General features: G+C 39.9%; 1 protein-coding gene across 2 annotated transcripts in view; it reads right to left on the bottom strand.

Moving 5' to 3' along the window:
* The window catches only part of bsnb (bassoon (presynaptic cytomatrix protein) b), a 65,557-nt gene that overhangs the window by 41,487 nt on the left and 9,616 nt on the right, over nucleotides 1-14,454 (bottom strand). For both annotated transcript variants that reach the window (XM_023262225.3, XM_023262224.3), the window contains exon 3: nucleotides 1,963-2,751. In XM_023262225.3, the coding sequence (XP_023117993.2) occupies nucleotides 1,963-2,751 (789 nt within the window). The remainder of the gene's footprint in view (nucleotides 1-1,962; nucleotides 2,752-14,454) is intronic.

Below are 14,454 nucleotides of genomic sequence, written 5' to 3' on the forward strand. Positions count from 1 at the left end.
TATTTCTGCAATTTCAAAAGTCAACATCGGCTAGTCAACATCAATTTCACTGGTAGAGCTTCTGGTGTTTTTACTGGGTTGTCTCAACATTTTCTCTTGCTTTTCCAGCTATAAAGTGGGGTGTTGTCCTGCAGCTAGCATTACAAAACTCCTTTAACTCTCTTTTGTATTGGGACTTTAGACATAATGAAATTATATACAAATATTAAGTGAGCTGTTTTTCACTCTTCCTCTTGACAGTTTGCCAGAGATGAGCTTGCATCCCCTCTTACATTTGTTGTCATTACATAGTTTAAAATAACTCCAAATGACTGACATTTCTCCTTCGTTGCCTATGTTAACATAATGTTTCACCAAAGTGGTATTGGGTGCGTTGTGTTAGATATGTTTTGCTAGTATCAACAGAGTGCATGAGCATGGCATCACACATGATTACCTGATCCCGGTATGGGGATCGGTGCATCCCTAACTCACACAGCTTTCTCATCACATCTTTGAAAACAAGGGATAATGATTACAATTATGACAGGCAAAAAAAAAAAAGTACAAAGAAAAAGCACACACAGAGAAACAGAAAAGTTTGGAGAGATTAGGACAGCATGAGGAGGGTGACTGTGCAAAAACAAGCTGTGGAAATCAAGCTGAGCAACCAAGATTCAAAGTACAAAGCCTCACACCATGTCCAAATGGTTCTCACCCACTCTAGAGCGACCCACCTGCCAGCTCACATGGAATGACAACAAAAACTGTTCACAGGTTTGGAAAGAATGCACCTTATGCTAGATTGAGTTGCAGACTCAAGCCAGCAGAGCAGAAACACAACACACCTAATAACTGAGTCTCTCATGAAAACAGAGCAACAGCAGTCAGAAAGTTTTTGCAGGCTCTCAGCATCTCAGCAGCCAAGCATGAAAGGGACGGCTGACAAACAAATTATCTCTCTGTTTCCATAGCGATCTATGAATGGCCTGTGCTAGTGCCTGTGACAACCAGATGCCTGGGAAGACAAGACTCGCCCATAAAAAGCCAGAGCTCTGCAGCAGCCCTGTTATTACTGCTATCATTCAATTGGACTTGATTTGCATAATTAAACTCTGTTATTGGCTGCCTCTGGAAGCTATTCCAACTCTCTGTTCTTACCAAGTGGATTTCCTCCATGACACAAGGAGCACTTAAAAGAAGAATATGCCCTCAGTTGACCCTTGGAAGTGACTAATCAATACTAAAATTGTCCATTAAATTGAACTTGATTAGGCTCTGTTTCCAGTAGATTGGAAATATATTTTTGTGCTGCTCCAGAACAGCCACTGATGAGGTGAGTCACAGCTTGGACTTCACTCAGCTAAGTACATGAAAGGCCCTGACAGAGCAGAACAGAGCATGTCCTGACTAAGAAACACTGAGAGAAAGGCGGGAGAAAAGAGAAGCTCACAGGCTTACATAAAGCATTGTGTGTATAAGCTCCATGCAGAAGATGCTGCTGAAAATCTAAAGATCAATTATTCTTCTGCAGAAATTGTCTTTGCCTTAAACATTTTTGAAACAATTCTTAGTATTCATAATGATGCACTAATCCTTCCGTGTTAAAGAATAAGTATGAACAATAACAGAGCTTTCTTCAAAAACACTAAGAAACAATAGAAAACAGCATCATGCAGATCGTGAAGAACCTCAGACACAAACTAAATGGAGGCGATTGTTGGTCATTTGACAGCACCTGAAGCCAAACACCTGATTCATGCACACAGGAATCCTCTGTGAAATGCTGCTGTTCACTCCAAGACCAGGTAGCCACAAATGGATAACAACAAAACCCATTCAACTTCAGCGTGACACAGCATTTTCACAAAAATAAGTCAATAAATCATTCAATTTAGCGAATCCACGATCTGAAAGCTGGTGCAGAGCAGTTGATACTTTTTTACACACAGCTGAAAGCTAAAGAAATCAAATCAGTCTTACCTCGACTAGGTGAGGGGTGGGATTGAATCCACACATGTTGCACACTTGGGAGTGGCATTGTGTGCAGGTGTTGTAGTTGGGTTCTTCTGCTGTGTTGCCCACATTGAGGTTTGTCTTACAGAGAGGACAACAGACTTTTGGTTTTGAGGAGTCCGGGGGAGGGTGTTGTTGTTGATGCTCAGCAGGGGCTCGAGGCCCCTGTTTTGTAGGCTGAGGTCCTGAGGGTTTGCCCGCCCCAGGTCCTGGACCTGGAGGTCCTCCTGGTTTGGGGGCCGGTTTTGGGGGCTGTTGTTGGGGTTGAGTAGTCTCAGATATGAGCGTGCTGGCTTGGTTAAGAAGCGAAGCACCAAAGCCAAACAACTTCCCAAAAGTCTGCTCTGGAGGTGGAGGCTGTCGTGAAGGAGAGCTCCCTGCACTGCGAGTCTGGTCCTGGCGGGGGGGCTGGGGTTGGTGGGCAGGAGAGTTACGGGACAGATCCGGTTGGGAGGGGGCCTTGGCCATCCCAGGAAGAGGGACTGCCCCTGGAAGCCGCTTTCCTTGTTGCTGACCTGGGCCAGCTGGACCAGTCTGTCTGGGGGGACCAGGCGCCGGATGGGCCAGGGCTGGAGGTTGCGTCTGAGGAGGGGTTTGAGTCTGGGGTGCAGGCTGAGTTGAAGCGTCAGGTTTGAGTTCTGGATCGGTTGCGTGAGAAGGAGAGTGGATCTGTTGCTGACTCTTGGAGCGAGGTGTGGTCATGTCCATTCCCAAAGCTCTCTGCATCTGACAGTTCAGGCATAACCACTCTTGTACCTGAAAAAGACAGAACGACAAAATCATGACAATAAGCTACAGCATCTCGTCTTCACCATTTAGTATATAAAAGGAAATTAAAGAAGCTGTTTTACATATTGGGCAATTTACATTCACTCAAGTGTTAACAAAAGAACACTGTATTGTCATGTTGTTCATGGTGACTCCACAAACTGAGGGCAACTGGCAAAGAAATGGCCTAACACATAGAGTAGGGGACTGGTAGAGTGCAACATGTCTTTTGTTAAAATTGCATTTTAGTGCGGATTAAACAAACAAAATCTAACATGTGATTTGATGAGCTTTGTATGTTCTGGTAGGTCGATACTACCAGAAGGTAGCATCTGAAAGTCACAGGCTTGCTATTCTTGTTTTTGGTAAATGATCTGCCCTTCTATAGCGCTTTTCAACCTTAGCTAGGTACTATTAAGCACTTTAAAATGGGTGCCTGCCTGCTATTAGGAGGAACTTGGGTTTCAGAGTGTTGCCAAATGACACTTCGGCACATGGAGAGGCTGGGGATCAAACTGCCAATTTTCTGATCAATGGACATCCCATTTTACCACCTGAGCCTCAGAAACCCTACTTTCAGCCTTTATGTTACATGTTCACATTAGCTCTATATATACTGCAGATACAAAGGTGGTATCAATCGTTAATGCAAACTCTCAAAAACAAAAGCTAATGAGCTAATTCCTGGTAGTTCAACTCACAGGGCTATTGCAGTTTCTAATAAAATATGGGTGAACAATTAAAATCAAAGTGAAAATATCCTGAAAACAGTAAATTTGGCATGCTGTTTGTATCTTCTCTCTGGGTTCCCTTGGGTTTCTACTGGATGCTCCACTTTCTCTTCACTGTCCAAAGATATCCAAGTAAGATGAACTAAAAACTCAGCTATGGGTGTGAATGCGAACAAGTGTGTTGATCTGTTTATATGACAGACTGGCTGCCTTCCATTTATCCAATGCTTGCTGGGGTAGCCTCCAGCCTGCTCTGAATAGGAAAAATTGTGTGTGGAAAATGATTGAATGAAATAATGATTGTGAATGATGTAAAATATCTCATTGAGGAAAGATTTAAGCATCCCCATGCCTCCGCACGGGCATTTACTGGTAAACATCATTTACCAATTTTCATATGTGTGGGAAATAAATGTGACAGATGGGGTGAACTCCGGACAATTTCAATAAATCATAACTGCCCCCGATTTTGTAATCTTCCCTCATGTCTTTTCTGTGTCTCTTGCCTTTCTGCTTTCTCTTACATTCTCTCTCATTACACAATATGTTCCCTTCCTCATTAAAATCCTCCCACCAATCTCCCTGTTTCTCCTGCTGTAGCCATTTCCTTTATGTTTCTGTGTATCCTGTTTTCTTTCTTGTTCTGTTTCTGCTCCATATAAGCACATAAGAAGGTGAAAGTCAGAAAGAGGCACTAGAGATGGCACATGGCCATACGTGGTAATTGGCATCCTGGTGCTTTGACAGCTGCTGCACTATTGTAGCTTTCTTGGAATCGTGGTCATTGCACAATGCCTTAATGCATTATAAATGCAGTCAGAGAAAGGTTCTGTGAGGGTTGGGGATCGGTTGGAGGTCTGGGACGTAAAGAGTGAGGTGGGAGGCCTGGCTGTTGGCTTCCTCCTTAATACCTTTGGGCCAGAATTCCTGTTAAGTCTGTGAAGGTGGATTCAGAAAGATTTTGGTTCGACTTCAGCTCATAGAATTTAGCTCTGTTCAAATGATGACTGAAAATGACTTCTTCTGTAGAATCAGATCTTTTTGCAAACCCGTGGCCATGAAAGACTGATTCAACACACGACTGAATACACGCTCACAAACACACAAACAGCATCTACACGCTCATATACGTGTGCACTATATGCAGAATCACACAGCTTATGGGCTTACTATAATCCTATGACTTTTGAATATTCTTGTAAAAACTGTCAACCACTAGCAGCAAAGTTTTACTATAGTATGACCAAAACTTTATGACTGTATACTACTGTATCAAAAATTATAACACTTAAAATGTCCGCTAAACATGTTTAGCTCTTGTAATTGTGAATGTTTGCAGATAAAAAGATGACAATTGTGCATCTGTAATAAAATTGTAAGTGTAACATAAATTATTTGGTAAATACGGCAATCAAAATGTTTTATATAAGCCAGTAGACAGGTTGTCACTTCAGAATTTAACTACAATAGTATGAGTCAGTGGACCTGAAGTGTAGTATTGCTCTACATACTGCAAAGCACTGACTCACTGCTGTACTGTGATTTTTAGTTAAACAAGAAACTCCAACTTAGCCCCAGCTGATATGTAATTTTGCTGTAGGCCATTTTGTGGTACTTCATCATTCATTCATAATTATACACTATTTAAATTGCTGAGAAAATTGAGATGTGCCCAGCCACTCTCAGGTCTCGAAGCAGGCTATTTTTGTCGGCCCCCAGTGGTCAAAGTTCATGCTGAAGCGATGTAGAAATGTGCTCAGTGTGTTCTGGATCCCCATCAGGTGTGGTTACTGTTGCAGTACAGTAAATCAAACTTTGCTGAGATGTTCAGCATTTCTAATAGTTGTGGCATTGTGTTTCTGACAATTACTTCTAGTTGAAAAAACAATCAGTTGCAAACAGATACTTGCACACTGTCTAACTTGCAATAATGGATTTATTAGCAATCGTTTCAGTTCTCAACCTCCCTCAGGCAAAACACAGAAACAATCAACGAGTCGGAGAGATCATGCTCATTATGGACTGCCTCTGGCCGAGCTGACAGACTTTGTGCAGGCTCCCTACATACATGAAAGACAAAGTAATATCCTGATGTAGCTCTTCACGACCAAAGCCTACATGTACAGATTTATAAACCCTTCAAAATGTCACCCATAGTTTTCCCAAAGAGCAGTTTTTACATTCAGTTACTTCACCTAGCTCCCAAGACATCCAAAAATATGCAAAGAGGATGCAGTTTGAGTGGAGCTGAGGCGAGCCATGTTAACATCTCTGGGCCATGGATTGTCCTGCAATGGTACCCGTCTGTGACTCAAAGTGGCCACACCCTTAATTATGCATAATCTTATGCCTTAAAATTATTCAGATGTGACTTATATAAGCATTCATCATCCATACAGTTCTCATAATGGGAAAATTCACTGTAGAGACAATAACTGTTTTTGTACCATGTTCTAAACAGGTTTATTTCTGTTGTAAAGTTTTACATTTTGACATGGGGGTCTATGGGGATGGACTAGCTTTGGAGGCAATTTCAAGTGGCCATTCGAGTAACTGCAGGCGTTGATACCTTCAGCCCGAGAGTTGCTGCTTGAAATAGATATTACAGTTTCTATCAGATTAATGGCTAAAATTTTAATTGTTCAAAGAGTTGTTTCTGTTGTTTAATAGCTTAAAAAATCTAAGACATATTTATTATTTCATAGATGTTCCTTTTCTAATTATTGGATGGGGAAAAAACGTTTAGGCCTGATGGCCTCATGTGAACCTGCAATAACAAGTGGTACAACAAAAATCAGCTCACAACCCATTTCCGAAGTTCTCGTCTTTAACAGCTCCATAACTACACAGCTACTGACAGACTGTTGCAAGTTGTTTAATGGGGCAACTTCGATCATTATGAAGAACATTAACTGCTCCCAGCAACCACGACCAATGTTTCCAGGTTTACTGCAAATGGATGAGCCTGGTGCCTGCCCCTCTGCCAATCCCCAGTATAAGAAGTGATGAGGCCATGGTTTTCACTGTCAATCAGTGAAACTGAGAAGCAGTGGTGAACCCTGGGAACTGTCAGAGTAATGTGGACAGAGAAAAAAATCCAACACCAGAGCAGCACAAGGCTCTACAGCCAAGAGAGGTTCGTGTGAGAACTACTCTTTCCATCATTATTATTGTCCTTTATGTTTTTTTCTTTCCAAATTACACTTAAGATAATCATGTTAAGTCCACTGGGGAAAAAACTAACCGGAAAAACAAAGAAAGCAGCTGCGAGGAGGGTAAGCAGCTATTTATCAATTTCTTCATGTCTCTGCTTGCCTCCGCCTCATCTCTCCATCTCATTCCTCTCTGCGTCCCCCTTGTTATGAGGCAATCATGTGGATCTTTATGAAATCTGATCTGTATCAGCAAAAAACAAGCCCACTGCACACTCTGCCTCCTGCCCTGCTTCTCTATGACTTCTCTATTGCAACCCTCCATCTTGTTCTCTTTCACTCATCTTTATTTTGTTTTCTTATCAGCATCTCTCACAGCGCATCACTCACTCTAACTTTTTTCTTCTGTCTCCATCTTCATCTCACCATCTACACACTAGTGAAGCCTCTCATGGGGATTTTATTTCATACAGTCATCCAGTTTGTCTATTAGCTTTCTACATGTGCATTTGCATGTGGGTATAGTGGTATGACGCACGTCAAAGGTCATGAGGCGGGACCTCAACGTCTGCCAATAGGATGCTCGAGCACTATGGCTCCATGAAGAACAATTTGCTGCCAGAAATAGAACCTTTTAGCAGCAAGGACCTACAGAGAGTTGGATGTAGATCAAATAATGAGAGCAAAGCCTCCTTGGCAACACACACACATATTTACATTTTAAATTTTATACTGATTTGGGTATGATCTCAGACTCTGAGCCATATCCACTAGTGCAGCAATTAATTCTTGTTTTTAATCATTTTATTTGCCAATTTCTTTCCCTCAATTAATCGGCTTATAGTTTGGTGTGTACAATGTCAGAAAAGTGCTGCAAAAAATATTGCATGCACAGTGTTTGAGATCCAAACATGACATCTGCAGATTGTTGTTTTGTTCAACAGTCAAATTCCAGATCAGATTCAGTTTACATTTTATATTTTTGACAGCTGACTAAATTAATTACATGATTTAGCAATTTTAAAAAGGGTTGCAGCTTAATTTTTGTCTAATTGCTCTGTCTCTCAACTAAACATTTAATCAGATTATGCTAACGCTTGGCCTCAGAGCTCACTGTCCAAAAGTCTACTCTTGATCACTAATAAGGAAAGATCCCAGAGAGCATTCTTGAAGTTCCAGTTATCCACAAGACTCTGGCTCTGCTGCCCACAAGGTTATTTTCTCGTTTTCCATTATATACCTGTTTTTTTTAGAATGGTACGAAACTGTTCCCTTTAACAAGAAAGCTATCTTTGATGTCTCTGAAAGACTTTTGCTTTTTGTGAGCCTCCTTATCATCTGCTTTACTCACAAGGTCACTGCATTACCTCTCAAACTGACACCTAAATGGCAGTTCCTGACTCTCAATCGAGTGTGAGCCATGCGTGTCCAGTTTCATTTCAACTCTTCAGTGTAGGCATTATGTGTAAAATAGGCTTACCTCAAAGACATAAACCTACTCAAACTAAAGTCAAGACTTGACACTGCAATGTTGTATACAAGTTTAATTTAAGCTCAAAGCCTGAAGAACAAAAAATCTGTCTGGCTACTTACAAGTCTGGGCTGTAGCTGTCAACCTACAACAAATTAACAGCAGGTTAAAGCTCATGTTTTTTTTTTGTTTTGCTTGTTTTGTTTTGTTTTTTGTTTGAAGGTAATATTTTAATCACAATTGTGCCTTTAAATAATTGATTTTGAGTATTTGTGCAGCATTGACCTGAACAGCACTCCTATGACCCAAAATGCTCCTGAAAGTGTAAAAAGTAGAGAATTTTCAGCTCAGGAGTGAGGTAACAGGGACACACACGCACACCCGTTAGAAGATGTAACACACCATACATCACACAGGTGCACAAAGTTTCCCACTTTTTCCTCTCCGTGCATTTGTTGACAAGTTGGAGACATCATGCGGTCCATCATCCCCTGGAAAAGCTGGGTAACGAACGCACTCAGAGACAGAGTCAAACATGAGCTGACAAAGATGCAGATGAAGAAAGATGCACTGTCTCAGGGAGCACAATGCGGTAGCGCCGTGCAGTACGTACACCAGCTGAGCACTGCAGTTAGGGGATCAGGATGCTTGGAATGTAGCGGTTTATCAATTCATTGCAAATTGGGCCAAAGACATTGAAATTCCTCCCATTGCCTCTGTCTTCTCTTTCCCTTCCTCTCTCTCTGTCTCTCTCTCTGTCAATTTGTGTCTCTGCCTCTGCTTAACTCAAACACAGCAGCTCTACAAACAACTGCACAAGAGCAATCACAATAAAGCACGTCAGCTTTACTCCTAAACGTTGCCAAGCAAAGAACGAAGTTCATAAAAACAAGGATCACTCAAAATTATGAGCGGTTGTGCGAAATCATTGTTACATTTCTTTCCATGCTGCTTATTGAATGTCTCTCACCAGGTGTGCTGGTGCAGTGTTGGACACAGCGGGGAGTTCTGGTGTTACTGAGGATGCAGGAAAGTAGTGCAGGGTGCATAACATTAAATTTTGATATACAGTAGAGCAGATGAGCACAATGTAATAAACATATGTGCACCGTAATGCAGTGAAATATCATAATCCTGCAAAAGCTTCTGTTGTGAAGCTTTTAATAATCAGTTCTTTTGAAACTGTGTCTGTGTCTTAGAGATGTAGACTGTAGTCAGCTGTAATGTTTGAGCCTGCATTCTGTGCCATTGTGGTACTTGTATGTATTACTGTAAAGTGCAGCTTTTACTGGATGACAACATAATAATGTACATTAACACAAAATAAAGACTTTACCATAAATGTGCAATGACATGAAAAAATTATTAGACAAAAGAAAACAGTGCATAGTACGGTCTTAATTGTTGTTAGATGCAAAAACAATAGGGGGCTATAATAGGAAGGGGGGCAAAATTAGCATATGTGGCTTAAATAGAATAAAGAATGCATAGATTGGCAACTGTGATGCAGAATGTGAGCTTTTAGTGCATCTCTGTCTCAAATGCACCAAAAGTGCTCATGTGATTTCTCCACACACCAGCACAATAAGATGATTTATGTTACCCTTTGCTGGAGAGAACAGTTCAAACAACTGTAGTGAGATGGAGACTTTAAATGCAATGAGTTAAAGGGTAATAATTAAACCAGTGTCCCAGATTTAGTTTCTGGCAGTTCTCATTGCAAAATATTTTGGTATATGCAAAATTGAGCATGTAGTGTCTCAGCTGGATTCCTGACCCAGTTCCCACTGTTTGTCCACTTAATGTCCCAGTCTGTGATGACATCCTAAAGCATTGTATTGAAAAACAGTCAACCAAGCACGGGCATCTTCTATACAGTGTGGATATTTCATAGGTTGAATGTATATATTCAGTAAGAAGTTTCTTGTCTCATATTTTAATGAGAGAATTTGCAGTAAGTAGGACAGACGATGGAAATTTAACACACATTATTATGCTATACCAAGCCTGCTTGTTAAGATAACCTATGATTTTAATTTCCAAATCACTGGGTGTCATCTAAGAAGCCAAGCTGTACAGGTAAGATTTATAAAATGTAACCTTTTAATATAAACACTTTGGAAATCACTATTTGTTGCTGTACATAGATGAGATTGCTCTAATGGTTAGTGAATATTCAATTACTGTACATACTGTACAATCTACACCATAGTGGAATGTGATACTCCTCAGTTTCTAACTCAACAAAAGACACATTGGCTGCTTGATTGTTACTGTCTTGTTTGTGAGAAACTAAATCGAAACTATATGGCTCATTTGGTCCTCAAAATAATTACAGTTTCATCTTTTTCATGCGGAAGCCTTTGATGAATAGTAGCTCGGCTCGTAAACAAACCTATCACACTTGATTTCTGAATATTTTTTCATTCATTTAATTTAGCATCTCTCAGCTGAAAATTATTCACTAGACAGAAGATGTAGAGACACTACGGGAGACTGTCAGTTCCTGAAAAACTGAAATAAATAATGAGAAGAAAATATGTTAGAAAACTGAAATTACATCTGATCAATTATCTAACCTTGAAGGAAATGAAAACTTGCCTTCAAACCAGAAGAGCTGAACTAAAATAGCATTTCCCTATACGAAACATTCAATATTATTCTAAAGACAAAGTGTCAGTAAATCCCATCCTGATTTGCTACATTCAATTTTTCGTAGATCACCCATATTGTACAGATATCATGTATTTTAAAAAAAAAATGCAATCTGAACAGATATATATATAAAGTGTATAACAATCTCATTGTCTTCTGCTTTGCCATTGAATCTCTTGTGCCACATAATACAAAGTTAGAAGGGATTAGAAATGTGTGATGCTAAACATTTGAATTAATTTGAAGGGATTAGGAACCATGCTCTGGCTCTCCCGAGGTATAATGGACTTATTCTTCACTGATATGACTGCATCATTTTAGTTTACATTTACGTGATTTATTTTTCATCCAGCTATTATTTGTGCTTAATAGAAGAAAAATCAAACCATGGATGATGGTGGGTTCTAACGGTTCACACACGTAAAAATAGCACAAATACTGGAACAACTGAAGGAGCTCCGAGTTGGAGGTACACTGAAGTACACTTTTGAAAAGTTTAGAAGTAATCACAAGTTAAGGGTCCAACTAAGATGAAAACTGTACCTGAGACACTCTCAACCTACAAAGCTGCCTTCAAGTACACTTTGAAAAAATAACAGAATGTTTACTTATGGCACTATAGACAACTTGTTCTCCCAGGTTGGTGCTGCTGCAGCAGGATGCGAAAATCAATTTTCGGCCTTGGGATTAGAACCTGGTGCTGCCTTAAGGTAAGTTAAAACAGTCCTATCTCTGACTGAGAAATTTGGCATTTTACGATAAATCTGTATCCCACAGTGTACATGTGCAGCATTTGCAGGAGGAGAGAGCTGGAATATCATTAGACTGACTGACCACTAGAATGACTCAGACTAGCCGCTGGTCACAGCTAAAAACAACTTTTATTTTTTGTATATCTATTTGTTTAAACAAAAGACTGATGTTGGAAAACTGAAGGTAACTGTACATTTAAAATCGAAAGAAGTTATAGACCTCTTGAAAAAAAATATAAGACTTTGTAAACACATTAACATATAAAGCTGTTTGTGGCAAACATGACAGCAAACAGTTTTCTATTGATACATCTAGCAGATGTGAAACAACATTACGACTCATTTAGTCATGTGACTGACAAATTTAAGCCTCATACTGACGCTGCTGTGTTTACACAGAGCAGATAGGAAACCAGGAAGAAAACATAGAAAAAATTAAGATATAAGTAGTAAAACATCTGTAGTATGTAGAGTCATCATGTTTTCCAGTATTAGTACCATCTGTGACAACTTTGGAACATTTTGTATATGCTGATTTCGTTTTTGTTGTTGTTTGTTCGTTTTTTACATTTTTGTAAAATAAGTGTAGAAATATAACTTTTGATGCTGTCCTTTTTATAATTTATGGCATTATAACTACCCATGGCTGTGCTGTTTTCATGGAGGACTTTTTATTACAGTGAAAAATGAGCCTTTTGATTGTAAATTGTATACTGAGAAATACTGAATTCTGGAGTCCAAATTGATGCCACTGCTATCAGTTTGGTTGCTAAATCTATCTAGTGCAGTTGTCAGCTGTGGCCACCTACCTGATGTATTTTGAACAGGAAGGAGGAGATATATAGAGCATCTCTGTGTGGGAGCATTTGTTAAAACTGTTCCTCAGCTTGTGGGATTGTTGGTTAAAGGACAAAGAAGCACCTCTGAGGCATTCTTCAAACAAAGACATTAAAAAGTCATCATTTCATGACATGTTCAAAGAATGCTTTAGATCCATCTCCAGAGTATTTTAGCAATGCTGAGGCCTTCATCACGGAGAACCAAACCAAGTTGTATTAAAAAAGGCTTTGTTTCCAAAAGTAGGATTATTTTTTTGATTTATTTCTATGTATTATATATTCTATTTTTCTTCCAGGAGCTGGTTAATAGAGTTGCATGACGTTAGAATGAACACTCCAGCTATTATGGTTAATTTATGATGATGTTTTTCTCTGCCATTCTGTCTCCTCCTGCTATCACACAGCTTTTTCACACAACTCTCTCTCTGTCTTTCAGCTGTGGCTTCTCAGGACCGGGCCATCGCTGCAGACAGAAGGAGGGTAGAGTCTATAAATAGAAACTGGACCAATTATAAAGCAGATGTTCCCCTGTATGATGGTGGGAGAACACTGTCGAGGGAGCATGTCTGTGTTATTTTCACTATCTCTCCATGCTCTTGTTCTGTGTTTTTAAAGTCTGTCTTTAGACTGTCTTGTTTCCCCGACTTCAAGGATTTCCTTCTCTCTTTCATCGCTACGTTTTTAATCGAGCACCTTCCTCACAACAATTTTTTCAAACACCAAGCAAAATATATATTTTTTTATATTCTGGGTGTTATCTACGTCATTAGATGATCAAATCGTACACACAAGCTCCCGTGTTGCTTGCACATCTCAATTCTCAGCCTACATCTCTAAATAAAACTTCTCAGCTTGACTGACAGCCCTGTAACAGACTGTGGCATATGACATCCATTTGCTGCTCGCTGTTTACACCTAAATTGCTTTGAAATCGCCAGGTTGTTTAGCTTAGCTCTGACTTGTAGTTTAACAATTATTTTCATCTTTCAAACACAAGGGAAGTATCACTAATAAAGCAGCTTCCAACTAAATGTTTCAAAAAGAGCTGTTGTCTGAGTCTTTGTAGTGAATAAAGAAAATCTCAACTATCCAAATGTGGAATCATCCTCATTTATCAAGACTTTAATTAGCACTGCTACCTTTCTGTAATTTGAGGGGAAATTGTCTCCAATAACGCATTTTGCTCGTATGATCCATATAATCTGGGACGGTCAGTCAGTGTCTGGAAAGTATTTGCAAGCAGAAACATCACTTACAAAGCAGGTTGTGATCCAGGAACTCTGATAAATGAGAGACTGTTTTCGTGAGAAAAAGCCACAAATCCTTTTTCTGCAATACACCAAATGTACAAATGAAAGATTAGAATCCTAGAAAATCCAGAAAGACTCTGCACTTCATTATAAATGGGGAAAACTATTTCTAGGATTTTAAGATTTGTATTACGATTAAATCCTAAATCTTGTTTTTACTATCTAATATACAAATATTTAATTCTTAAGCGCCAAAAGGGCAACAATATCTGTCCCTGCTTTTAGGAAGAACTTTTCACTTCAGCCTCTTCAGTATGGATATTTTGTTTGTTGACCAGTCACCATCACTGTAATCGTAATTCCAGTCATCATCATCCTCAGTGTTATCATCACCTTGATCGGCAATCGTCATCAGTTTTGCTGATGAGTGATACAGCTGTTTCAGATATGCTGCAGTGAGGCACAAGCTCAATCCATGCTAAGTAGGTTAGGGGGGTAAATCTTCAGGTCTCCGGAGGCTGAGCGTTTTCCCTCCGTGTCTCTCTCCCTGTCAGCATCTGAAAAGCTCACCGAGGCTGAGCTGAAAAGTACCCACCTCCGCTGTTCTCTTTATCGCCATGCTCTCCTTCACTCCCTGCCGTGATCTATTCTCTACTCTCTGTCTCCACTTTGCTCGACGCATTTTCTCTTTCTTGTACTTCCATCTCCCACGGCTTTCTTTTTTTCCCAACTTTTGCAGTCTCCAATCTCATGCACACAAATATGCGCTCATGCATGCTTGCACTCAAGCTTACACACAGCCATTAGCCAGTACATTCACATTTATGGTTCAAAAGCTAAA

This window comes from Amphiprion ocellaris, chromosome 5, assembly GCF_022539595.1.
Source record: "Amphiprion ocellaris isolate individual 3 ecotype Okinawa chromosome 5, ASM2253959v1, whole genome shotgun sequence".
Classification (NCBI taxonomy): Eukaryota; Metazoa; Chordata; class Actinopteri; family Pomacentridae; genus Amphiprion; species Amphiprion ocellaris.